This window comes from Sapajus apella, unplaced genomic scaffold (genome assembly GCF_009761245.1).
Source record: "Sapajus apella isolate SASKATOON/1434 unplaced genomic scaffold, GSC_monkey_1.0 scaffold27, whole genome shotgun sequence".
Taxonomy (NCBI): domain Eukaryota; kingdom Metazoa; phylum Chordata; class Mammalia; order Primates; family Cebidae; genus Sapajus; species Sapajus apella.
The window spans coordinates 13,646,209-13,673,995 of NW_022436967.1; the positions used below are offsets into that span (position 1 = coordinate 13,646,209).

Here is a 27,787-nt window from a genome sequence, read left to right on the forward strand (position 1 = left end):
TTTGAGAATTTCCTATAAAACGTAAATTCTCAATAGAATCTCATTCTTTAAGTGTACACAAATATAAATAGAAATTGGTAAGAAAATACAAATTCAACCTTGAATTCATTATTTCAATTTTAAAATAAAGTTGTTTTTTTTTTAATTTTCCTTAGTGGATAATTACAAATAACTAATAATAGCTATTCCTCAAAGAACTAAAAGCAGAAGTACCATTTGACCCAGCAATCCCATTACTGGGTATATACCTGGAGAAATATAAATCATTCTACCATAAAAACACATACACATGAATGTTCAATGTAGCACTATTAACAACAGCAAAGACATGGAATTAACCTAAATGCTGATCTGTGACAGATTGGATAAAGAAAATGTGGTACATACACACCATGGAATACTATGTAGCCGTAAAAAAGAATAAGATCATGTCTTTTGTGGGAACATGGATGGAGCTGGAGGCTATTATTCTCAGCAAACTAATATAGGAACAGAAAATCAAAGACCACCTGTTCTCACTTACAAGTGGGAGCTAAATGATGAGAACACATGGAGACAGAGAAGGAAACAGCAGACACTGGGGTCTACTTGAGCATGGAGTGTAGGAAAAGGGAGAGGAGCAGAAAAGATAACTATTGGGTATTGGGCTTAATCCCTGGTTGATGAAATAATCTGTACAAGAAACCCTGTGACACGAATTTACCTATGTACCAAACCTTCACATGTAACCAGAACCTAAAATACAAGTTTAAAAAAAATGAATACAATAAAACAACTTTGTTAGGGGTTAAATAAAGGAATTTGTTGTTGAGTTTGGAAAAAAAACAGTCATATTTCTTGGAGGTAAAGCATGTAAATTATTATTTAAGAATTTAGTCTGAGTTCTCCATTTAATGAGTAAAACTTTTTTACAGTTTGTGAACTCAGAGGTTGTCATACTAGATATTTAAATTCAAAGATACAGTAGAAAAATTTATATTTAAATTTAAATTATTATTTAAAATACCTGTGTCTTTTGTGAGAGAGAAGGATGCCATAATTTTACTTAGAATCAAAAGAAAGTTTCTAAATGCATATTTCTCAGGTTTGGAAAGTTTGTGTTTTTTTTTTTTTTTTTACCCAATTAGAAATCAACAAAATTATGTATTGTTTTGTGCGAGTCTATCCACTTATATTGTATTGTTAATGGCATAATGAGGCTCACAGAATGCAGTAGTTTGAATTACTTGAACATGCTCTTGGTACAATGATCTAATGTGTTGAAGCACTGTGAAACAAAATCTTGGATCATTAACTTAATTAATGCTGCAAGTCAATTAACAATACTTGCCAAACGCCTTCAGGCTTGGAAGTATACTGATAGGACTTACACAAAGACAGGCATCTGTGCCTCTTGAACTCAAGAGGCCTCTTTCTATTAAGATATGTTTACTACCATAGCAGCTGTTTAGAGGAATAAATTGATCTCATTGCTTTGACATGAATCAATTAATTGTGTTGCCATACACTATTTACTATAACTGGAAGGAGATGTGCTTGAAGAAGTGTAAATCCTCAGCACATGGAAAATGGGAACTGCTTAAGGTGAAAATAAACGCACGATAAGAATCTAGGATATCCAGTCATTCCTAAACTTACAGGAGAAATTTTGCATCTGTTTTCATATTCAGGGGCAGAAGATGCGATGATGCGTTGAACATAAACTGGATCTATTGTGTCACCTATGGTCTTTTCAACAAGAATGTACATTCAAGTTTCACTTGCCCAATAGTACATTTTAATGTTGGATTATGTGGAATAAAACTAAATTTATTCTCAACTGTTAAATTGGACCACTCCATGAAGATATGATAATTTTTGATACCAAATGATTCACGTAGCCTTCAATTTAACATCTTAGATTATAGATATATATTAGACTACTATAAATATTATTTTTAAATCTCCTGTATTTCTACACACAGGAGAAAGAAGACTATGTGCAACTCTAAAAGTCCATTTTATGTCTAAATTGATTACGTTATTAATAAATTCTATAATAAATATATGCTATTCATTTTAGACAGTTATAAATTTTACAAATTTTTGCAAAAAGTAGCTGTCTTTTGTACAGTATGCAAATGTTTCCTATATTGTTAAGAAGCTATGAAGATAGTTCATCTAAATTTCCTTTTTAATAACCTTATGGTTTTTTACATTGAACAAAAGCAAAAATACCATGTTTTAGTAAAGGCTGCCCATAATAAAAGCAACAACCAAAAAAATTTTTACCTTTGTATTGTAAAACATGCACAAATACAACCTCAGTGAGACTACAAATGATTACATACGATTACACATAATGTTCATGATAAGCTTACAAATATATGCTTATTTTCTACGGAAATAAGAAACATTTAAGCTACTTCTTAGAAACCTAAGTTGTTAATGCTTTTATAAGTTAATGTATCACCTAATATAAACTGCCTAATTCTGCTTTCAGTGGTCAAATCAAATCAAATCAAATCAAAATAATTGCACTCTTTATTCTCTCTTACATAAGTCACTCTTCTGTATCTGAAAGAAAATTTCATTTCATGTATATTTACTAAATTTCTTTTATATTATATGGCTTTCTGTTCACATGATTAGCAACACTAATGCATGACCATAGTGATTTTAAAAGAGTGACTTTTAGTTACTCCTTCCATCTTTATGAAAGCAAATGTTGGCAAGTTTCTCAGTAAAATTACTATGCATAGTCTGTATGACTTTGTATGTCTGAAAAAATTTTACTCTTTATACTGTCAAATGACATAAAAGTGATGAATGAACAAACCTCGTCTTTCCTGAAATATCAGGACTTAATTGAGAACATAGGAAAAGTTCTCCATATGGCAATAAACCCCTGGCATTATTCCAAATACTACACCTAAAATGCATCCAGATGTGTGAAAATGAAAGGAAAAGGTTAAAGAGACTATGAACTAATTAGTTTATAAGATAGTCAGATTTAGAAATAAGCTCTATCAAAATGCTGCATTTTATAACACCATGCATTCCCATGAAGGAGTTAATGTCAGGGATGTGCTGCCAACAGCGAAAACCTGGGAGCAGGAGCGAATGCTGACGTGGTTTCTATTATTGTGTTTTCTAATTAGTGTTCTATTAAATGCAAGACATGTTCATTTGTATGGGAAAATAAATACTACATGTGTGGTTATTAGGCTAATGTTTTCTCTAGAAACCCCTAGAGTTCTGAGGCAGAAATAATGAATTTTATTCACTGAGGCATGTTGACAATTAAAGTAATTTGTTATATCATTACATTTTGTGAAAATTCAGAAATTTATTTTTCACATGGCCTATACTATAATAAACTTTATCCATCTTTTCTAAGATTACACTAATATTATAGGGTAGGCCATTTTTATATTACAGTTAATCAAACCTCCATATAATATTAATATAAAAATTATAAGAAAATTTTCTTAATGAAACATATGAAGTGATTGTAAGTGAATGTTACTTCTTTTTCTTCAATTTTCTTTTGGTTCTTTTTCTAGTAACTAAGAAAAAGATATCAGAAATATATGTTATGCAAATTCATTCCCTCTAAGTCACTCATTTATTAAAAAATATAGTTGTTTCATATTTATTATGTGCATGGTTACAAACTTGAAAATAAACTTTAAGAATATTTCAGAAATTAACTGGTGACAGCGTGATAATAACTATATACCTTCATATTTTTTGTTCCATGATTTTCATTGTCATACTTGCATCCTTATAAGTTGTTCTGTACAGAAAATCTCTGTTCAGCTAACATTTAATCACACCCTATGGGATTCTGAGGGTAAAGTCTCTTAGTTTGCATCAATTCATAAGCCACTTACTCTTCTAATCTTTAGCACAATCACATAAAATATGCAGTGGTGTGTGTGTGTGTGTGTGTGTGTGTGTGTGTGTGTGTGTATGAGAGAAACTGGGGATGGGTAGTGGCTGAGGATCATTTTAAGCAGAAAGTTCGGAAAATTGTGTAGCTCCAATTTGTAATTCCACAGACTTTGAACATCATTGATAAAATGCAGGTCAAAGTCCACAAAACTAGAGAATGAAAAGATACAGGTAATTTAAAATAATTCTGATGGTCAAAAAATTATATACAGGCCTTGAAAAAGTGAATCTTTACTAAGGCACTAGAATTTAATTCATGTTAACTGAAGTAAAATCTAGCTATTATGAGTAATTTTTTTAAAAAAATTATTCTATGAGGCACACATATACTTATGTGTAAATTCTGTCTTAAGGCTTATTAGCTCTCACTAGTTTAGATGTTAAGATGTTTTGGTATATGACCTCTGTCTTCCTGAGCCAGGCTATCCGGCAGAGAACAGCTAAAAAGAATAACTCAGAATGATCCTTCAAAGATTACCTCTACAATAACACATTAATAAACTATAGATATTTAAGCAATACACTTCTAATTTAAAGTGTGGATTAACATTTGTCACTCACTATGTTTTTTTCTTGTATCATCTCCTACTAATAATAAAAAGGAAATAAAACTGTCAGACATTAATTATCTGTCAGTTTTACTGGATGATTTGTTCATACAGAATTTGAAACTTGATTTCATAAATGTAAGATTCATCTCAATCATTCAATTTTTGTTTGTTTATATCATTCCTTATCAGTTAGGTTATCTCCTACTATGCAAATGGAGACTGAGGTGAACTCTGAGAAGTATGTAACGTTAATATAGAACTTTAAACAACCTTCCCTAAAAAGAGTTTATGACATAGACTTTGGCAGTCCTGACCTTGGAGTCACCAGAGTATAGCCTCAATTTCCTACAATGTAAAATAGGAATAATAATACCACTTTCCTAAGCTAGACATCATCTGCTGACATATAGCATCATCCTTATCTTTCCATATTACAAGGGCTGGAAGTCTGAAAACTACCTTTTCTAGGCTCCCTTCCAGCAGGGTTCAGGTTTATATTCTGCCAGTGAAAAAGACTGGATGCTATTTGAATGGTGAAAGCAAAGCAGGAACCATTCTCCTCAGATCACTTGGTGTAGCACGGCAGGTGGGCAAGACAGTCAGCAGTGGTGTCTTGCAATGCCTGCCATGTTTTTATTGCTGCACCCATTAGTGAATGTTCCTGACCTGTACTCTTAGCCAGGTTGAACATTTTGTAAGCTGTTTCCTTGCAGCAAATGCTTTCCTGCCTCCAAGTCTCAGAGTAGTTCCAATGATCAGTTTCAGACAATATATTGTCGTACAGACTTTTTGTGAGGATTATTAAGAGAATAATGGAAAAACATTCTTAAATGATACCAAGTACTCACCTAATGCTCTATAACAAGTGCAAATCAAAGTGCGATGAGTGTGACATATAAACAGCAGAGGCTCCGGAGCCAAGCTTCTAGTAAAAAACCCAGTTAGAACACTTTCTGTGCCACAGCTGGAGGCAAGTTGTCTAATCTCTTTTAATGACTCAAAGACTTAATTTTTTCATCTTCAAAATTGGAATAATAATAATAATCCCCATCTGACGGAGTGGTGAGAACTAAATGCTATCATGTCTATATGCAAGGGGCTTTAAAAAGTGTTTTACATAACTACTTGATAAATGTTATTAATGTTTTATGATGTTAAAAAAAAAGCATTTTTAAAAGTTTCAACTATCACATTTAGAAAAATATGCAATGTATATTTAAACAAAATGAAACAAAGAAAGAAGCCAGAGAGAAGTAATGTACCCAGCATTTAAGTTAAACCAGCAAACAGTGCCTTTGTTCACACCAGTAGTACTTTCCATTTTCCTTATCAATACCTAATGAATTTGCACTTTCTTCATTCTAGGACTAAATGTAAACTCATTCTAAACTTAAGTGTGATAAGTGTATTATACTAACGTAAGACATAAAACCTCTTATTGTTGAATTCCCAGCTGATAAAGTAATTTTGGGGATATGTAAGAAAGAGTGAGGAAAGTGCTCTAGAAATCCTGAGCTCAGCATGTATATAGCTCTATTATTCATGGTCTTAGGACATAACTCTCATAGGACTCACAGTTCACTTCTGCTACTCAGGTTGCATGTCGTTTTAAAAATTCTGTGGTACTCCTCTATTACTACCACTATACTAATACTATTATTATACTACTAATTAGACTGCAATTACTGAATACTGCATAATGTTCTAGGTGTTTTTTTTTTTGTTTGTTTGTTTGTTTGTTTGTTTGTTTTTAAGACGGAGTTTCGCTCTTGTTACCCAGGCTGGAGTGCAATGGCGCGATCTCGGCTCACCGCAACCTCCGCCTTCTGGGTTCAGGCAATTCTCCTGCCCCAGCCTCCTGAGTAGCTGGGATTACAGGAGCACGTCACCATGCCCAGCTGATTTTTTGTATTTTTAGTAGAGACGGGGTTTCACCATGTTGACCAGGATGGTCTCGATCTCTTGACCTCATCATCCACCCGCCTCGGCCTCCCAAAGTGCTGGGATTACAGGCTTGAGCCACCGCGCCCGGCTCTAGGTGTTTTTTGTTTGTTTGTTTGAAACAGAGTCTTGCTGTTGTTGACCTGGGCTGGAGTGCAATGGCGCAATCTCGGCTCACTGCAACCTCCGCTTCTTGGGTTCCAGCAGTTCTCCTACCTCAGCCTCTAGAGTAGCTGAGACTACAGGTGCCAGCCACCATGCCCAGCTAATTTTTATACTTTTAGTAGAGATGGGTTTTCACCATGTTGGCCAGGCTTGTCTCGAACTCCTGACCTCAGGTGATCCACCTGCCTCGGCCTCCCAAAGTGCTGGGATTACACGCATGAGACACCATGCATGGCCTATACTAGGTCTTTTACAAACACTATATTTAGTCATTACAAAAACCCTAAAAGATAAGTAATTATGATTAGTCTCATTTTACAGATGGAGAAATGGAGGGTCAGCTAAGGTTAGGTGACCTCCCAAAAGCTATCGCTAAATCAGATTCTATGAAATGGATTAGTTTTTCTATTATATATACTTTCTGCCCCTTTTTCTTCATATATATTTCAAAGTTATTTCCTTAGGAAGCAAAGGCTGTATGTTCTGTTTCAACATTTTCAAACTTGCTCTATATTTTCCTCAAATGATTCAACTCTCCAAATATAAAACCATCAGTATACACATAATGGGCACTTTAAAAAATATAACATACAAATGCATTTGCTTAAAGACATTTTAAAAAATGTTATTCTGTAATACATCTACAGAAACTGAAGCAACTTATCTTGATATTACCTATACTACTACTACTGTAAATTATGTTTATAAATACTACACAGCAACCCAATGTAATATGTAAGCTTTACAAATGTATAGCATGCAAGTTATAAGATAGAGTTTTGCTCTCCTCAAACTTATCAACAGAATAACATTTATTCACATGTAAAGGAACATCAACTACTGATCAACTAATAGATAGGTTCAGAGAGAATAATAATATAGAGATGGAGTAGAAACAGGTAGAGATATATGTATATATGGACATCTTATCCTACAAGGGTGCCAAAGACTAGTTCAAATTTTTTTTCTCCTCTATGTTTAATGCTGCCTTTTAGTCTGTCAGGGTAAGTTGTGGCTCAGTTGTGTTCTAACTTTCTTGAGAAGGCTATAGTGCTTTCTACCAAACTATTAGAAATAACACACCATTTTAATCTAAATCTGAAAACATGATTCTTGCTCTTCTCACGATGTGGATCACATTTCAATAATAATGATGACTATGATTTTAAAAGATCGTAAAAAGGATAATGAAAAAGAATAAACAGCAATCATGACAAACAATTAGTGAACACATAAAATAGTCCAAATCTTAGGTTTTGCATTTTTCATATTCTTTAATATCTAGAATACTCTTATAAGAAGATATTCTTTTTTGGTCTCGTAAGATACTCTTCAGGACTAAGAGCTTAACTTCTGGGTTAAACTGTGTAGACTGGCATAGTGACATTACAGCCACGTAATTAAATCATCTGAGAAAACTTAATTACTTTCTCTCTACTTCAACTTTCTTGCCGGTAGAAACTGGAAAATATTCCTACCTTATAAGTTTTCTTGTAAGAACTAAATAAAATAAACACATAAAGGGCTGGGCGCGGTGGCTCACGCCTGTAATCCCAGCACTTTGGGAGGCCGAGGCGGGTGGATCACGAGGTCAAGAGATCAAGACCATCCTGGTCAACACGGTGAAACCCCGTCTCTACTAAAACTACAAAAAATCAGCTGGGCATGGTGGCGCATGCCTGTAATCCCAGCTACTCAGGAGGCTGAGGCAGGAGAATTGCCTGAACCCAGGAGGCGGAGGTTGCGGTGAGCCGAGATCGCGCCATTGCACTCCAGCCTGGGCAACAAGAGCGAAACTCTGTCTCAAAAAAAAAAAAAAAAAAAAAAAAAACCACATAAAAAGTGCTTGGAACAGTATTTGACCAACAGCAAATATTTAGAAACATGTTACAATTACGTTCATTTATATGGAAATCATTGGAAAATGATAAAATTATTTCCCTTATATTATACTTGACATGGTTAAAGTCTTAGTGAGAAAAGTAAACATTGTTATACCTGTGTATCCAGTTTTGCAAACACAGTTGAAGCTCCCTGGAAAATTCTGGCAGACCGCACCATTCTTGCAAGGGCTCTGCAGGCACTCATTGATATCTCTCTCACAGGCCCTACCAGTGAAGCCATCTGGGCAGCTGCATGAAAATCCTCCCACTAAATTGTGACAGGTGCCACCATTGTGGCAAGGTGATGGGAGACATTCATCTATATCTATTTCACACCAGCTACCCGCATATCCTGGCAGACACTTGCATAAGAAAGGCTTCAGAGGCTCATTTGCCACGATGATGACTGGAAGACTATCACGGCTCTTTAATACAGAACTCACAGCCAATCTTCTTAAACAGCTCCCTCCATTCTGACAGGGGCCATGCACACAAGAGTCATGATCCACAGATTCTACCTTTACTCCACTCTGCCGGAGAAGGATCTCTTTGATGCTTTCAAAGAAGGTGGCTACACCACTGGGATTCACATACTGATTATTATTTCGCTTCACAGCTGCCAAAAGAAATGTTCTATTGTTCTCTTCATATGCAGCATACAGTTGCACAGCAGTCCCTAAGCCTGTCAGCTGTGAGCTGGCAATGCGTAAAAAATGAAGGTAGTGGTTGGTCAAGAAGTCCTTTACTGTGGGTACACCGAGACGAAGTAAGATGCTGTTATCCACTGTAGCATTGGAAAATCCAGCAAAGAAAACTCGGATGTTGCTCGTGACTGTGCTGTGAACTCCATCATTGCTAAGGACAGTCAGATCAAAAGTGCCATCTGTGGACCTTGGCTGGGAATTCAGATCACAAGTACCCCCTGGAATACTGAAGAGGCTGGTAACTCCTGAAGTAAGAGAGCAGTGGAAGCTGTCTAACACATCTGGATCCTGTGGCTTCACAGAGCCTAAAATCCCACCAGGAAACAAGTTGCCATAATAATTAACAAATATCTCCACCGTCCGAGATTGTGAAGGATTGTCATTTTGGTCTGTAACTGTGATATGCACAGTTCCTGTGGAAGACATTTGAGGAACACCAGAATCCTTGGTAACCACAGACAGATAGAAGTCTGCAATCTGCTCCCTGTCAATCTCTCTGGTTGTGCTCAGAACCCCAGCAGTGCTCAGGCTGAAATAATTGGTGGCAGGACCTGTGCTCAGCAAGTAGTAAGTAAAGGGACCTTGATTTGGAGGGAGATCAGGGTCAGTGGACTGAAGGGTCATCACCAAAGTGCCTGGCCGTTTGTTTTCCATAACTTCTCCTTCACTGACAGTCAGCACAGGCCCGTTATCATTTATATCTTCCAGGGTGACTAATAAAGAGGCACTTCCTGTAGCTGAGGGGGTCCCTGAATCAACAGCCAAAACCGAGAGGTTATAGACGGGTAGGGTTTCTCGATCTAATTCTGCAGTAACGGTGATCTGCCCTGTCTGTGGATTAATAGAAAAGGCACCATTTTCATTCCCTGATCCGATGAAGTAGGAAAACCTGCTCCAGCTGGGGATAGAGTCTGAGTCAAAGGCACTGACAAAGGTCACATGAGTTCCTATTGGGACCCCTTCACTGATCTGCACACTGTAGATGTTCAGAGTAAAAACGGGTGGGTCATTTGCATCAAGCACAGTGACATTTACAGTGACCTCATCTATATCTGCACCTCTAATGCTACCAAAGTTCTTGGCCAGTACCTTCAAAGACACCCTTTCTTCTTTTTCTCGATCAAGAATTCCAGAAACATAAATCTGTCCAGTCTTCTTATTGATCTGGAAACCCTTCTTTCTACTATTACCAAAAATCAAATAGTGCACCTCCCCATCAGTGCCCAAATCACGGTCGCTAGCAAACACTTCTCCAACAACAGTACCTTTAGGAGCTGCTTCTGAGATTTCAAAATAGTAAAGTTTGGAAACAAAACGTGGCACGTATTCATTTGTCCCTTTTAATTGTATATTAACAGTGGCAAAACTACACCTTTCCTCATCGGGGACATTGAAGGCTTTCACAGTAAGATGGTAGCTCTGCTTGGTTTCAAAATCCAAGAAGCCTTGAGTGGTTATGACTCCCGTGTTAGGGTCAAGGACAAAGAGGTCACTGTCAGATGACTGCATAGTGTACGCAATCACAGCATTTGTTCCAGAGTCAGCATCTATTGCATTTAGGTGGATAACTGTTGTTCCACTTGGGGCATTTTCCAAAACAGTAGGGAAATAGTCATCAGAGAGGAATACTGGAGAGTTATCATTCACATCAATCACATTTACGGTCACACTGCAATAACCAGTTCTTGCAACCCATCCTCCATCTGTAGCACTAATCGTCATTTCATGCTTCTGACACAGCTCATAATCAAGAGCTTTGGCTAGTGTTAATACACCTGTAGAAGAATTGATTGCAAAAATGCCTTCTTCATTTCCTGAAGAAATGCTGTACTTAATCAAGCCATTCATAGCTGTATCTCTATCTCTTGCAGAAACAGTTCTGACAATGGACCCAATGCTATGGCTCTCAGGGATGGTTGCACTCATGTGGCTTTGAGAGAATTCAGGTGTATGGTAGTTTTCCTCAGTGACTGTTATTTGAACAGTTGCTTGGGAAGAAAGTGGAGGGTTTCCCTTATCCTTTGCAGTGACTGTGATAAAAAAGTTTTGGTTCAAGTCAGAAATCAGAGAGGATGCTACTGAAATCCACCCTGTATCATTGTCCAACTTAAATTTTCCTAAATGGTTATCATTAGAAATGAAATACTCCACTTCCGAATTCAGTCCAAAATCTTTGTCATCTATTGCTGTAACTTTGATTAACTTTGTACCAACCTTAACATTTTTGGTGACTGGAGTGAAATATTTAATTTTAAGAAATTGAGGTGCATTGTCATTACTGTCCACTATATTGATCGTAACTGTTGTCTCACTAAGTAAGGAAGGATTACCTCGATCTGAAGATGTCACTATAAAACTATGCCTGTTGATATTCACATTACTGAAGCCAGTGACATTTTGGTATTTTAAGATCTGTTTATTGAAAATCTCTCCAGTGGTGGCATTAATCCTGAAATATTCTGACTGAGATTTTATAAAATAAAACACTTGTCCGTTTGATCCCTCATCAGGATCTGTTGCAGATACCTGAGTTACTTTGGAGCCAGTCTCAGTAAGTTCAGGGCAATCTAAATAATAGGAGGGTCTGCTAAATCTTGGAGCATTGTCATTGACATCTGTCACAAATATTGTGACATCTGTACTTACAGTCCACCCAGAATCATGTGCAGAAACTCGAATTCTGTAACGGTCTGTATCTTCCCTATTTAAAGGCCTGCTTATGACAATATCCCCTGTGCTGGGATTAATTGTAAATGGAAGACTTGTGTCCATTATAGAATATCTACTAATTGCATTAATCCCAATGTCTTCATCAGAAGTTGTGACACGGGTAACAGTGTAACCTAAGGAGGAATTTTCAGGAACATGGGCACTAAATATCTGAGAAAATCTAGGGGCATTATCATTCTCATCTAAAATGTTAATCATCACTTTTACTGAAGTACTCTGAGAAGGGGACCCTTTGTCTGAAGATTTTATGGTTAGAATATAATGAGATACTTTTTCCCTGTCCAGAGGTCTAATGCTTCTAATTTCACCAGTAGCATGATTGATACTGAAACTATTTTCCATGTTGCCATTAACGATTTCATAATCTAACTGTCCATTGGGTCCACTGTCCTTGTCCATTGCCGAAACAGTAAGTACTTTTCGAGGGGAGAGGTTTTCCAGTATTTCAGATACAAATGGGTCTTCCTTAAAAATTGGGGCATTATCATTGACATCTAATACTGTTATATCAAGTTTCTCATAAGAGGAGAATGGAGGGAAACCACCGTCTCTGGCCTCTATCCATATCACGTATTTTTGTATCTTTTCAAAATCCAGAGGTTGACTAATAGACAACTGCCCTGTTAATTGATCAATCTGGAAAGTACTGCCCAGATTCCCACTTGCAATATAATAGGACATAGGTTCTCCTCTCAAAGAGGATCCCGTGATGGTGGTGACAAGAGAGCTGACTGGTTGGCTTTCAGGAAACATGAATGTTTGTTCTTTGGCTCTGACTTTAGGGAAATCTGCCTTGTTCACGAATCTAACTGTCACTGTTGTAGAATCTGTCTTTGGAAATGAGCCACCATCTTTTACATGCACAGAAAATGTCACTTCTGAAGCTCCGTTTAGTGGTGCGGCGGCCATAATGGCTCCCCTCAGTGGGTCAATGTGAAATTTTTCAGAATTTCTACCCGAAAGAGAATAATGCAGTTCAGAATTTGGTCCAATATCAGCATCTGTGACTGTAACCGCAAAGACAAAGGAACCTATAAAAGATAAAGTGTGCAGTTATAACCATAAGTAATTTAAATAAAACATTTGGTAGCAGGTAAGTGCATATAAGACACTCCATTGCTGCTTGATATGACCTTATTTTGTCATGATTACTGGGGAAAACAGTATCTCCTATATTTTCTCTAAAGTTCCCAGCCAAATCTGCTTTGTAATTGTCTTCAGAGACTAACCTGCCATTTTCTAACTAAAATTCATACAGTCTGTTGAATTTAATATTTTTCAGTATGCCTTTGGGAGAAGCCTAAGTAAAAGAACTTGCTAAACATTCAAAAATCATAGTTTCTAGGAGAAAAAATCTGCACATAAAACAACATTCCAAAATATAATATGCGAACTCTGCAAAACACTATGCTTCTACCCAGTGCAAAGATACAGTTGCTCTAGTGTGTCTTAAAATACCTTCAAATCACTTTATATGTAATCGTGTCAACAAAAATTATATGTTCATTACCATTGATTCCTTATCCCCACTGTTTTATGACAAAATTCCTTTATATGTGAACTATTATCATATGAAGAAAAAGTATGTATCTGTATGTGTATGTGTGTATGTATATATACACACACACACATATATATATACATAAGCCAATTAAAATAATTATAAAGTAGAAATAATAATTGAGGAATAATGGGCTCCCTTTGGATTCCAAAAGTTAGTACTTACACTGAGTGCCAGTGAAACAGATTGTAGTAAAAATATGCAGAAAAGCTGCCATAAGGACATATTTTCAATATACTCATTCAGAAACCATTCCCAAACCTGCACTCTCACCCCTACAGAAGAAATGGTAACAAAAGTAAAATATCTTTTATTTTAAAAGGCCAGTAATTCTGACTAATTATAATAAGTCCGATGAGGAAAAGATGCTTAAGCATACCTCATTTTGCATAGGAAATTCTATATTGCACCATCACACATGTAATGGATGTAATCAGAACCATGCCTGCCAACATCATTTCATGTAAAGACCTTTAGCAGGTATATATCACTTTGATGTTGACATTTCCTTTTGCTAGAAAGTTGGCACATACATGGAACCATTTATGAATCATTTTCATATTGACAATTTTCATGTTAGCCAATAAATGGCTCCATAAACTTACAAACAGAAAAATTTTTGTTTTCAAAACCTCGAATAAAATAAATATTAATTATCCACTTACTAAATTTTTTGAAAATGTATCTATGAAAAATTGAGGTAAAATATTCATTTTCCACTGGCAAATATATTTGACTGCCTATTATCTTCCAGATCATGTTTCAGATAGTGGGGTATGGCCTGCAAAATAGACACAATGCCCCTCCTCTTAGGGAACTTACACATAATTATACTTCAGGCCATAAACATCCTTAATTATGATGTAATAGATATGTTAATTATTTATAATATTCAAGTAATGTTAAGAATAGTAATACATAATAATTATAAAACCCTATATACAATTGGTTTGGGAAGAAAGGGTTCATTTTCAAGTTTCAAACATTTTTCAATTCCACTAGACAAAACAACCTGAATTTTAGAGGATTTGCAAAATTAGGCTACCTCAGAAATATATATGCAAAATATCATAAACGTTTTTATAGAAATGACTGATACACAGTTTGCTTGTATCCATGTGGCCTCATAATCTGGTTGATTACCTGGTAGAGTAGGAGATGGGATGTGAGTGACATACGGGTGATGCTGAAATCTTGGTGGATTGTCGTTGACATCAGTCACAGTCACGAGCACACTGGTTGAACTGGAAAGAGGCTCTGGAGAACCTGCATCACTGCAGACCACTACCAAAGTATAATTATCTTTTGTTTCCCTATCTAACAATGCACTGGTGATGATTTGTCCTGTGGATGGGTTGATCGTGAACTGAGAGTTTCCACCGATGATCCTATAACTAAAGCAGAAAGCAGAACTAGGGATACGTCGTATAGTTTTAATATTGTAACTTCTATTTACTCTAATTAAAAAACTGAGGTGGAGATGCAAGCAAACATTACAAGAAAGATCGCACACTAATGTTAGAAAGACTACAGTTAGCTCTAGATCATAAATATTTCAAACTTTATGTGAACATCTCATTGACAATCTTTGTTGTGAGATGTCCAGTGATGTCAAGGAAGTCTTCACAAGGGTTGTAGGACTCTTAAGTTGTGCAAAGCCACAAAACAAACCCATAAGGCTACTGTGTTTTAAATAAATGAGCCTGAAAGCATAAATAAGGGGCCTTGCTCTCATATTGTGGTTAATGGCCAGGATTACAAATGAATATCTTTTAAATGAAACTAAAAATTATTTTTCTGCTGTATACCATAATAAACCAGAGAAGATCAGATCAGTTGAAAATTGTATTCTTCTAAGACAAAGCCTGTATTTGGCATGTATCAGCTTCTCAGAACAACTAAAGGACTGATTATTTATACAAAGACCTTTCTAGTGATTAATTCTCTCTTTGTCATTCCTCATATGGTTTTGTTGCTTTCTTGACAGGAGAGGTATGACATCTTCATGTATGTTTTGATGCTAACCAGATAGGTTAACAGGCAGGAGTTTCCGCTGAGAAAAGCTTCTCTCTTCTTTCTGAAGAGTAAAGCTGTCTGCATATACTCCTGATTTTGTGTATAAGGTGGGGTCCCAGAGATCATCCAGGAAAGAAGTAGCTGAGCTTGAAGGTTCAGAAATGGCTATGGTCCATAATTTTTAAAGTTGAAAGATAGCATGGAAATAAGTATCTTTAAAAGTTTTCTTGTTTTATACCAACAAAGACATATCCTTGTTGGAGCTAGTTCCATGCTTCTACAGTTTACTTTGTGTCTATATAAACATAGCAACAGCATATATCTAATAGAAACTGCAGAAAAAAAAATAAAACAACTCCATATTGCAGCCAGTAATTTGTTCATTCCTATTATGCTCACAGCTTAAAACAAATATTTCAGCACTTTTTATCCTACTTTAGTAAAATAATTAACTGTTGAGGACCTTATATTTAAAAATATGAGAAGTCTTATAAAATAACAGCAGAACAGGGAAATAATAGAGAAGCAGTCTGGTTGAGAAGTGGCTTCAGTATTGATAAAGTACTTTACATCATTCACATTTTAAATACATTTTCGCAAACTACATGGCAGAATCAGGCATGGTGAAAATAGCACTAACTATATAGTTATTGAGCCAGAAATGACTATTAAGTATAATTATTGTCCTTATATAGTAAATAATATCTATTCTCTTTATCAAAATATAGATATCAAGTTTTATACATAAATTTTGAACACTTGAAAATTCAGGACTCACAAAATAATCAAAAAACTTACCATTTTACAAAGTGCAGAAAACTGGATTTGGGAATTGTATGATTTTATTTTGGAACCTTGTTGCTATCAGTGGATGTAGAAGTAATCAAATAATTTAATAGGAAAAAAAACTAAGCCATACTGCCACATTTTTTTTTAGTTTTATGATGGCAAGTTTCCAAGTTTCAATCAAATATTTATTCCTACAAACATTCACAAACAAAAATAAAATAAGATTGATTCAAGAATGCAAATTTTCATCTGGGTGTTTTGTATATGTCAAGACCATGGTGTATTATTAAGTGTAATGCATTGATAGGCAAAGGATGTGGCTTTTAGTCCATTTTCACTAAATGATCCATTCAAAAAAACTTGCTATGATTTAAATGTTCCCTTCAAAATCACCTTGAAATCAGTCATTGTAACAATATTAAGAAGTAGGGCCTTTAAGAGGTGAATAGACCATCAGGGTTCCACCATTATGAGTAGATTAATGCCATGATCATGGAAGTGGGAGTTAGCTGTTGAGGGAGTGGGCTTCTGATAAAAGAATGAGTTCAGCCTGATTTCCTCTCTCTGTCTCACATGATTGCTCACCATGTGATGCCTTCTGCCCTTTGCCATGAAATAACACATAGGAAGCACTCACCAAATGCAGGCCCATGCCCTTAGACTTCCTAGCCTCCAAACTGTGGGCCAAATAAACTTCTATTCTTTAGAAATTACCCAGTATGTGGCGACAGCAGCAGAACACAGACAAAGAAACTTACGTTATAAATTCTTATTTTTTTATTTTATGCTATTGCCATATGATTGTCTATTTTAAAGTAGGTAATATATTTAGTATTTTTTTAAATGACTGAGTTAATTATCGTTAATATCCTATTTTTTCTATACTGCACTAGATTCTAAAACATATAAAAGTATATTTTAAATATGAGATATTCTATAACACCAGTTGCATGCAAATTTATATTTCGAAGTTTTTTAAAAATAGAAGAAACACAAGAAGCTCCGTACCTAGATTGACAGTTAAGATAATATGTCTAGATTTTTGCCACGTCTCTTACTTGGGGCTTGGTTCTATTCTCATCCCTCCTGATGGCCTCTCTGCCCTGCGTTAATTTTTGTAAGGTTAAAAACTTTAGTAGATTGTGTTTTGTGGTCTCTTCTTAACAGTTAAACATTTATACTGTTCTTTAAAGATTTCCAGGAACTTACTGATTTCTTAGTGCATATCAAGCACACTACTGGAGAATTTATGTATGCTTTTATTTAAATCCCCAAACAATCCTAATAGTTTAGTCTTAGTTTTGACTGTTTAGAGATAAGGAATCTGAATCTAACAGAGGCTAGGGTAGTTGCACAAAGAAACATGCAATCTATAAAGAGTAGGCCTAGAGTCTGAATTTCTGTCTTTATGACTTCAACATGCACTTTTCCCCTTATACCACAGTAGAAGGAAGGTGAAACTCAACAAGGGAATGTAGTGAAGACAGGAAATGTTGTGCCTGATTGCTAAGGCCAACATGGACTCTTGCTCAAGTTGTGTCAATATAGAATGGATTCACATTTAGTTCAATGAAAATCAATAAACATGTTAATTTATTTTCGAATTTGAGAATACATTACTATTTCAAATTATTTGCATAAACAGAGACCACTGTGAACCCTAAATCAACTCATCAACTATTGCTTTTGTAAAATTAAAATTTCCCCATTTGATTTTTTAAAACTTCTTTGCCTCTTCCTGAAATCTACTAGGGTTATAGGCATTGTACTGTCTACTGAGAGAATGTGATCATTTAGTAACAGTTAAGAGACTGAACTTTAGAACATAGTTCACTTGGACATAAATTTTAACCCCATTAATAGCACTTAAATTTACAAAAATTTCTTTTTTTTTTATTATACTTTAAGTTCTGGGGTACATGGGCAGATCGTGCAGGTTTGTTACATAGGTATACACATGCCATGGTGGTTTGCTGCATCCATCACCCTGTCATCTACATTAGTTGTTTCTTGCAATGCTATCCCTCCCCTATCCTCCAACTTCTGCTGTCCCTCCCTTAGCCCCCCAACCCCTGACAGGCCCAGTGTGTGATGTTCCTCTCCCTGTGTTCATGTGTTCTCATTGTTCAACACCCACTTATGAGTGAGAACATACAGTGTTTGGTTTTCTGTTCTTGTGTCAGTTTGCTGAGAATGATGGTTTCCAGTTTTATCCATGTCCCTAAAAAATTTCTTAATGTTTTTAAGCCTTCTTTATCTGTAAAGTGGAGATCACATTTTACTCTTTTTATCTGGTAGTTTTGAGTATTAAAAATATTTTGTATGTAGAGCATTTGGCATTGTAACTGATAAATGGTAAGCATTTAAAAGTCTAAGTTTACAAACATAATAGGACCTATATAGTACATATTTATAATATAGTAGTCTATTATATTATATAGTCTATCCAAATCCATCTACATACAGGTTGAGTATCCATTATCCAAAATTCTTGGAACCAGATGTGTTTTAGAATTTGTCTGGATCTTAGAATATTTGCATACACATAATGAGATATCTAGGGGATTGGTCTCAAGTCTAAACACAAAATTCGTTTATAAGGTATATATGAGGTTTCATATGTACCTCATAAACATAGCCAGAAGATAGTTTTATCTAATATTTTTGATAATTGCTTGAAACAAAATTTGTGTACATTGAAACATGGGAAAGCAAAGGTATCAGGTGTGGAATTTTCCACCTGTGGCATCATGTTGATTCTCAGAAAAGTTTAAAACATTTCTGTTGCTTTGGATTTTCAGATTAGGGATGCTCAACCTGTATTTAGATAGTCAAATGTACAAAGGGACTTCAAATTAAAAAAAAAAAAAATGAAAAAAAAGACATGGTTAAGTAGGTAAGAAATCCTGGTTTTAAGTTTATATCCTTTATAAAAGAAAGATATACAAAAAAGTAATTACAAAACAGTAAAGTGCTATGAAACAGTAAAGTGGTGTCGGTGTAGGTATTCAGAAGGCAAAGACAACACTCTTGACTGGGATGATTAAAATAAAGCCATCTCAGAGAAGGGTAAATTTAACGTAAGTTGCAAAGGGGCTACCTATTTTTCAAATGGGGAGAAAAAAAGAAGTTCTAGGCCAGTTGTCAGCAAACCTTTTATATAAAGGGCCAAATAGTAAATACATTCAGGTTTGCAGGTCATGTGATCTCTGTTGCAGTACTCAGCTTAGCAACATACAGCCAGAGCAGCCATAGACAATTGGGACATGAACGGGCATGGCTGTGTTCCAATAACACTTTATTTACAAAAACAGGCACTAGGCTCAATTTGGCCTGCAGGTAGCAGATTGTCAAGGCCTGGTAAACAATACAGAATAAATTGAACAAAGCTATAAGGCTTGAGAAAACACAGATCCTTGTCCCATGAGCAGAAAATGATCCAGTAATGCTGAACTTCTGGCTATATGTTGCAGAGTTTTGCAGAATTCGCTTGGGAAGATGCTGGGCCATATATGGGGTGACTAGAATTTGAAGAGTGGGAGTCTTGAAACTGGAATAGAAAGATTTTGAGGAAGAAAGTATAATTATTAAAGCAGAGCCAAGAGATGCTCATGCTGATGCATACTACTGCCATTGCCCTTCAATTCACTGACTCAGGTTTGCTTTGTACAAATTATTTACTATAACACTGAGAGAGAAATCATTATGAAACATAAACTAGTCATGTATTCGTGCTTGCTGCTTAAAACATTTTTGTTGTTTCTCTCCTTAGATGCAACAAGAAATCTGGAATGTTTTATATGGTATACAAAGTCCATTCCAACCATACGGAAATACTTTCTTCGATGCCATGTTTTGCATAGCTCTTTGCCTTAGTACCTGATACTGTCTTTAACTAGAATGTCTTTCATTCCTTTATTTGTCCATAAACTACTTTTCTGTCTTTCTAAAACTTATTAATTACTTGAAGTTTCTAATGATTTTCTCAAGTATCATTGACTATACTATTATTTTTCCATCTATTCCATGCTTAAACTATACTTGTTATAAAGTACTAAAGAGATTACAAAATTACCTCTTCTGTTAAATTGTACTTCTCAGCCCTAGAGTGTTAAACTTCTCAGAGTTTAACAAAGTTTTTGGTACATAGTCAGGGCTTCATAATTTTACAAGATAGTATACTACAGAGATTGGAAGGATTAGAAATGGGAGTCATGGAAGTGAGTTAATTTTCATTATAATAGTACAGGCATGATGTAATTATGGACTGAACTAGGATCTTGGCAGAAGAGATACACTGAGGAATGGGTGCCAGATGCATGAGAAAAGAAGAAACATGAGAATTTGTCCACTGATTGAGAATAAGAGAGAGAATGACCCTTAGCCGCAAGGTGTGGTAAAAAACAAACGAAGGCAATATTACTGAGAAAGCAGAAAACCAAAATGAGAAACTGGAAAAGTAAGGAATTTTAGGTACACTGTGTTTATGATGCCAACAGAACCTCCAATGTAATATGTCTATCAGGTAGTTATAAATATGGGTGGAAAGCTTTGGAGTGGAATCAGAGTTGATAGTACAGATTTGGAGGTTTGGTCACAGAATTGATAATTGCAGCAATGGAATAAATCTCTCTCTCTCTCTCTCTCCCTCTCTCTCTCTCTCACACACACACACACACACGCGCGCACACACACGCACGCACACACATACACGAAAGTACTGAGAAAATAATGCAGTAAAAGTATTAAAATTACTTTCTAGGGAGAGAAAAAAAGAGAAACAGAAGACAAATTGTGATCAGAGATACAGGATGACAAGAACAATATTTATATAGATATGTAGGAGGAAAAAAAATGGCAAAGAGGAAAGGTGGCTTGACCTGTAGTGTGAACACTGCAGAAGGTTAAGTAGAATAAGGACTCAGAAAAGTCACTGGACTTGACAAATTTCAGTAGTCTTCTGACAGGGCCTTTGTTAGGGAAAAAAATCAGACTAAAGGTTTTCAGGAATGAATGACCAGGGAAAACAGGTTGTGAAGCCAACCATTCAAGACGTTGTATTAAAAATAGACTGAGTAAAAGCAGCCATTCTACAGAATATTAAATCATTCATTCAATGCATTTAAGTGAAAACCACTGTCATGTACCAAATACTGTAAAAGAAGGAATATATTAGGAGTAAAATAGATATGAGAAGAATAAAAATTAAAAGAAAACCTTTGAATTAATTTAGTGACTTCTGTATCCTAATAACTGTGCCAGAGACATTTATGGATTATTAACTGATTCCATACATACTGTTTGATATCTAGTAGGTGATTAGTAAATGTTTGTCTCACAAGCTGTAAAGTATAAATTCTTATTTTCATTTTTTATTGATGCTGAAACTAAGCATTAGAGGCATTAAAATGACTTTCCGAGGCAATGGTAGGTAAATAAAAGAACCTGAATTCAGCACCAGGTATTCTGAGCATTTCTGTAGATAAGGTAACTTATGTAAATGAGCATTTATGAAGATATATACATGGTCCAAGGAAGAGAGAGAACTTGAAGACACACGAGAGAAATGAGTAACTTTTGAATTAATGAGTTGGAGAAAATTGAATGGGAAGAGTAAGAGCACATATTAAGAAATTTTCCTTAGAATGTTGACTTTGTCTGTAGAGTTTGTTACATTCTCCAGGGTTGTGGCATAGAAGAATTAGAAGTGAGGCTTGCACAGAGATTTGGTTCAGTTGGGAGAAAAAGGGATACATATCTGTAAAAGCTAAGCTCTGGAATATGTATGTTGAAGGCAAAGACATAATCTGACTAGAGCAAGACTAAGATAGGAAAATACTAAAGATGAAGTAAAATGTGTAACTTAAAGTAAGTACACCATTTGTAGAAATACAAAGTATAATCAAATAGGTAGAAATAAAAGGTAAACATCTATTGGCTGGATGCTGTATACAAAATCAGTCTACATCATTTGAAAAAATTAACTTATAAGACACATAAAAGTTTATGCTCCTAGAGATCCCATCAGTAGTTCAATAAATAACCTATGTACAATTTAAATGGGAAATAAAATAATGAAAACAATAGCTCTTTCAAGCTGAAAAAAGAATCGATTTTCTTCAGGATACCATTAATAGCAAGGAGTTATTAACACCAGCCATAAAATATATTCTATTCCAGTAAGATTTTACCAAACCAGAGTACATAAGGTTGAGGTTATAATAACTATTTACTTTATCTGTGAAAATATTTTTAATTTAAGCTGCAATAATTGTCTGCCCTAAGTTAATTTGCAAGTGAATACAGTGTTTTCTTCACAAGATAAAAGCAGCTTCAATTTTCATTTTAACTTACTATATGACAGTCTGTATAGTCATTTTAAGATTTTCACTGATGGGATTTTTGAATTTCAATGAATGTAAAAATATAATGTTAATTCTTATATTAAAAGATGAAAATTAATCAACCAATCACATAACCAAAATTGATACTATCAAACCAAAACAATCCCATCACCTACCAGTACAACTTTGTAAACCATTCTGAAAGCATGAATACAATTTTTTCTAGACCAAATTTACAGGCATAATTCACAGGCATAGGATAGCATTTTGCAATGAATCTTTAACATGCGCTAGGAAAAAACAGCATGTCATCGCAGCATTTTATTCTATAATTAAATGAATAACTCAATGGAAGACAGGATCAAGTTTGTAAACATTCAACTTCATATTCAGGGATTTACACTTCTCATATAAGAGAATTTCCCTGTATCTGATAGATAATATTCTATATGCTGTCTAAGAAACAGTATATAGAATATCTGCATGGATGATAAAGAATTATTAGATTTTCACACTACAATAGGTAGGATATCTCTTCCAAAATCATTATAGAAACTTATTTAGCACTAACGAATGATAGGTAGGTAGAGGTCTAGATGTTTTGTGTGATTCGAACTATTTGGATTGACAGTTATTGAGCATTGTTTTTTGTTCCAGGCACTATTCTAAGTAGCTCACTTAACTTATTTTACTTATTCTCTATAAAGTCAGTTTCGTTATTGCTTTGCCTAGTCCACTGAAAACCGGGTCCAGAAATATTAATTGGCCCTTACTCATGCAATAGTAATAGTAGAGTCAGGATTCAATTCCACACAGCTTAATTCCCAAGGTTCTGCTCTCAATGTTAAGCTAAAGACTTTGGATTGATTATTATTATTATTATTATTTTGCCACAGTCTTGCACTGTCACCCAGTGCGGTGGGATGATCTCGGCTCACTGCAATCTCCACCTTCTGGTTCAAGCAATTCTCCTGCCTCAGCCTCCTGAGTAGCTGAGACTACAGGCATGTGCCACGATGCCCAGCTAATTTTTTTGTGTTTTTAGTAGAGACGAGGTTTCACCATGTTGACCAAGATTGTCTCGATCTCCTGACCTCATGATTTGCCAGCCTTGGCCTCCCAAATTGCTGGGATTACAGGCGTGAGCTATGGTGCTCGTCTTGGATTGAATCTTAAGATAGCGATTTCATTATTTCTATGCTTTGGTTTAAGATGAGGGGATGGGAGGGGATGGGAGGGGAGGGGAGAGGAGAGGAGGGGAGGGGAGAGCAGGGGAAGGAAGAGGAGGGGATATTTAGTGGCCTTTTGAAGCTCATAACTTGGAAGAGGTTCATTTGTACCTGCTTTCCTCTGGTTGGTACAAAGTATAATGACTCAAAGAGGCTATGACCCTGCACAGAAATTTCTCAGTCCTCTATGATTTGACTTTACAGGACTCTGGGAAGTCAGTTGTTCTTTTGGAAGTAAGTCTAGGTACACTGAAAGAAATTTGCATGTAGCTTTCCCTCCTTTTGCAATGCATGCATACGTCCATTTGGTCTTGGATTTCCTCTGTTGTCTCTAGCCAGACCTTCTTAATTTCAGGCCTTCTTAACTCTTACCTTAACTCCTAGTCTCCTGGGGAACTTTTCCTCCTAAATCTGTCTTCTGTTGAATTCCAAGTGACTGGTTCTAGTCCCTCTTTCCTTCTCTTGCAACACACTCTCTGACATGGTTTGGCTGTGTCCCCACCCAAATTTCACCTTGAATTGTAATAATACCATGTGTCAAAAAGCAGGGTTAGGTGAAGATCATTGAATCCTGGGGCCGGTTTCTCCCATACTGTTCTTGTGGTAGTGAATAAGTCTCACAAGAACAGATGGTTTTGTAAATGGGAGATCCTCTGCACAAGCTCTCTTGCCTGCTGTCATGTAAGATGTGACTTTGTTTTTCCTTGCCTTCTGCCATGATTATGATGCCTCCACAGCCAATGTAAGTCTTGGATATGTCTTTATAAAGCAGCATAAGAACAGGCTAATATATTTTCCAAAGATGTTCTCATTCAGTTTACTGGTTTTAAATGTCCTCTAAACACTGGTGACTCTCAAATCTGTATATCCAGCCCTGACTCCAACTCTAAGCTACACACTCACATTCCCAACTTCCTAACTGATATCTCCAAATGAATGAATAACAGTCATCTGAAATTGTATTCAAATAAAATATTTCTGATTTCTCCCAAAACTATCTCTCCTTCAAGGCTACCCATTTCAGTAAATGGTATCATGATATCATGATCTGCCTAGGTGCTTGAGTAGAAAACTTAGTAAATGATTCTGATTTCTCTCTTTCATTTGATCTCACATCTAGTTTCAAAGGTATTCCCCAAATCTATTTGCTCAATTTTCATTTTTCCACATAAGTCCAATGTTACTCTACTTGGAATAACTTTATTAACTAGTGCCTAAATGGTGTCACTGGTTTCTCTCCATAAACCCTCTCTCTACAGTCCTGCCTCATCAGATTCCATCCAAAGGTAGACCAGTTTATGTGTCTCTTCTGTTTCAAACTTCCCAGTAGTTTCTTGTCTAAAGGCAAATTTGAAAACCCAATTATATATCATAACTTAGAAGCCCTTATATGGCCTGCATGATTTGGCCCCTGCCTCCCACCCTGACTCATTTCTCACTGTGGTCTAGACATGCTGACTTTCTTAGATAAAACAATGAGCTTACTTCCATCCCACAGCTCAGTCCTTTCAGCTTAAAGGTCATTCAATTCCTTAGAGAGGCCAAGTATTATGGTCTGAATGTGCTCTTTAAAATTTGTGTGTTAAAAGCCAGTTTTCCAAAATGATTTTGTTAAAAGAAAATTGAAAATGACCAACAAAATAAGACATTAATCAAATCATTACCAAATCAGTATATATGTTACATATAGCTGATAATTCTTAACGCCTCAAACTTTGTCTTCTGATCCATTACTGTCATAGCCATCTAACCTACTTTAATTTACCTAATACCAGCTTATAGAAAGAGGATGAGGGGTATAAAATATAAAGTGGAGGAGGGGTATAAAATATTTATGTCTGTTAGTTTTTCTCTAGAATATTTGGAAATATTCATTTCTTATAGTCTAATATAGATATGGAAGAAGGCAACAAGCTAGGTCAATCAAACGTTGCAACTCAATTGCTTTCACATCCTTTCTGAACAAGTTATCATATTTCTGTTCTCCATTTTAAGAGGATTTAAGAAAAATAAAATATATTTACTAAATGAAGAAAACAGAAATATTCTTACTGGGGCCACTAGTGGGTTAAAATAGTCAAAATTATTTAACATTTTCCCAATCAATGAGTAATGCACGTTTCTCTTCACAGTGAATCTGGGCTGGTCATCACTGCTTTGACCAACAGCGTATTATGTAAGTGCTGCTATGGCACATCTGGGTCTGACCTTTGAGAGTTCTGGGAGCCTTCACTTGTGGCTATTGGAGTTGAGAACCACCATGTAAAAAGTCCAACTACCTTGCTAAAGAACCACATCAGGAAGTTCTGAGACTACCTGAGGACAGAATGGTCCTACATGATCCCAAGCCTTCCAACCAACCCTGCCATGGCAGCAGGCAAACAAAGTCATCTTGGGCCCTCCAGATCATCCAGTCAGCATGTAAATATCACAAAGTCACACCAGACAACCCCATGAGACAGAAGCAGCACCCACTGTAGTCCCAAACTACAAAACCATGAGATATGATAAAATATAAATAAAATAAAATAAATTAAGTTAAATAAATTGTTTGTTAGAGTAATAAGTAAAATGTTTACTATTTGAATCCTCATTTTATAAATTGTTGGTTATCAGCAATAGATAACAAGAATAAGATATGTCTTAATATAACGTTCATTTGAATAAAACATTATATTCATGTCACCCAAAAACTAATGTTTAATGAGAAAATGGCCAAACTTTACAAAGGAAAACATACTGACCTTATAACTGCATTTGTGGAAGCATCAGCATCTGAGGCATTTACCAATAAAACATCTGTTCCAGTTGGTGCATCCTCAGGAATTGTTGTGAAATACGCTTTACTGGCAAATGTGGGGACATTGTCATTCACATCATCTACTATGACATTGACTGTTCCAGTTCCGGTCAAGGCAGGGGATCCTAAAAAGAAAAGAAAATCAAGTCTCAATGCTTATAAATGAAAATAAAGAATAACAAATTTAACAATAATGAGCTGTAGACAGAAATTCTAAAGAGAATTTAGGAAACCTCAAAAAAAATTTCTGAGCACATAAGTTATTGAGCGATTTTTAATTTTGTTACAAGAAAAGTATTTTCATTTGTTAACTAGAATTTGAGCTCTTTCCTAGTAACTCTGCACAAAAAAAGCATATATCATGCTCTTATTCTATTTTAAAGGTGCTGATTCAACAATGTAGAACACAACAATATCATTTGAATGCCACAAAAGAGGCCCTGCCGGTAATTTCTCTGAAATTACATTAAAATAGCGCAAAACCAGATTTAAAGAATACCCACAGGCATGGGAGAGCTGGCCAACTAACAAGGCAATGTTAAAAACTGGACTCTCAGCTGTGACTATCATTGTTAACTATCACAAATTCCAGTGTCTCTGAGGTATTTAAATCCCTTTCCCATACTAATCAACACCTGTTAGTGGGAGAAAAAAAAGAAGCTTCAAATTATATCTCAAAAGTGTTATGTTGCACGTGCTATAATAACTTTATAATGATGAGCTAACCCAGAATCATTTGTGCTGCTTCTATTTAAAATTCAATGTCATGTGAAATGATTCATTTTTATTTCCTGTTCCAGCTCTGTTATCAATATATAGTGAAAACCCAACATTTGCCAAACGCTTGGGCTACACTATCTGTACTACACAAAGTTAGCAGACTCATTTTGTGGTGAAGGCTAGATGCCATGTTGGTTGGAATCTGTGGGTTGTCCCCATATCTGAAAGGCAAATTATCTGCCTTTGGTTGTGTTTTCAAAACAGTTTTTTCAAGCTCAAACTCTTCTAAATAGAAATAATGAAGATCCATTTAACTGCATTTATATAAAATAAAAGAAAGCCCCAGATACTCTCCTTTTCTGCTTAAAATACTTCACTTTCAACAAAGTTATTTTCCTTAATATGACATTTACATTAT

The 27,787-nt window shown here is 35.6% G+C and overlaps 1 protein-coding gene across 4 annotated transcripts in view; it reads right to left on the reverse strand.

The window, feature by feature from the left end:
* Positions 1–27,787, reverse strand: part of FAT4 (FAT atypical cadherin 4) — a 171,899-nt gene that overhangs the window by 30,892 nt on the left and 113,220 nt on the right. For all 4 annotated transcript variants that reach the window (XM_032292349.1, XM_032292347.1, XM_032292348.1 and 1 more), the window contains exons 8-10: positions 26,594–26,774; positions 14,615–14,865; positions 8,592–12,941 (exon numbers count right to left, since the gene is read on the reverse strand). In XM_032292349.1, coding sequence (XP_032148240.1) covers positions 8,592–12,941; positions 14,615–14,865; positions 26,594–26,774 — 4,782 coding nt within the window. The remainder of the gene's footprint in view (positions 1–8,591; positions 12,942–14,614; positions 14,866–26,593; positions 26,775–27,787) is intronic.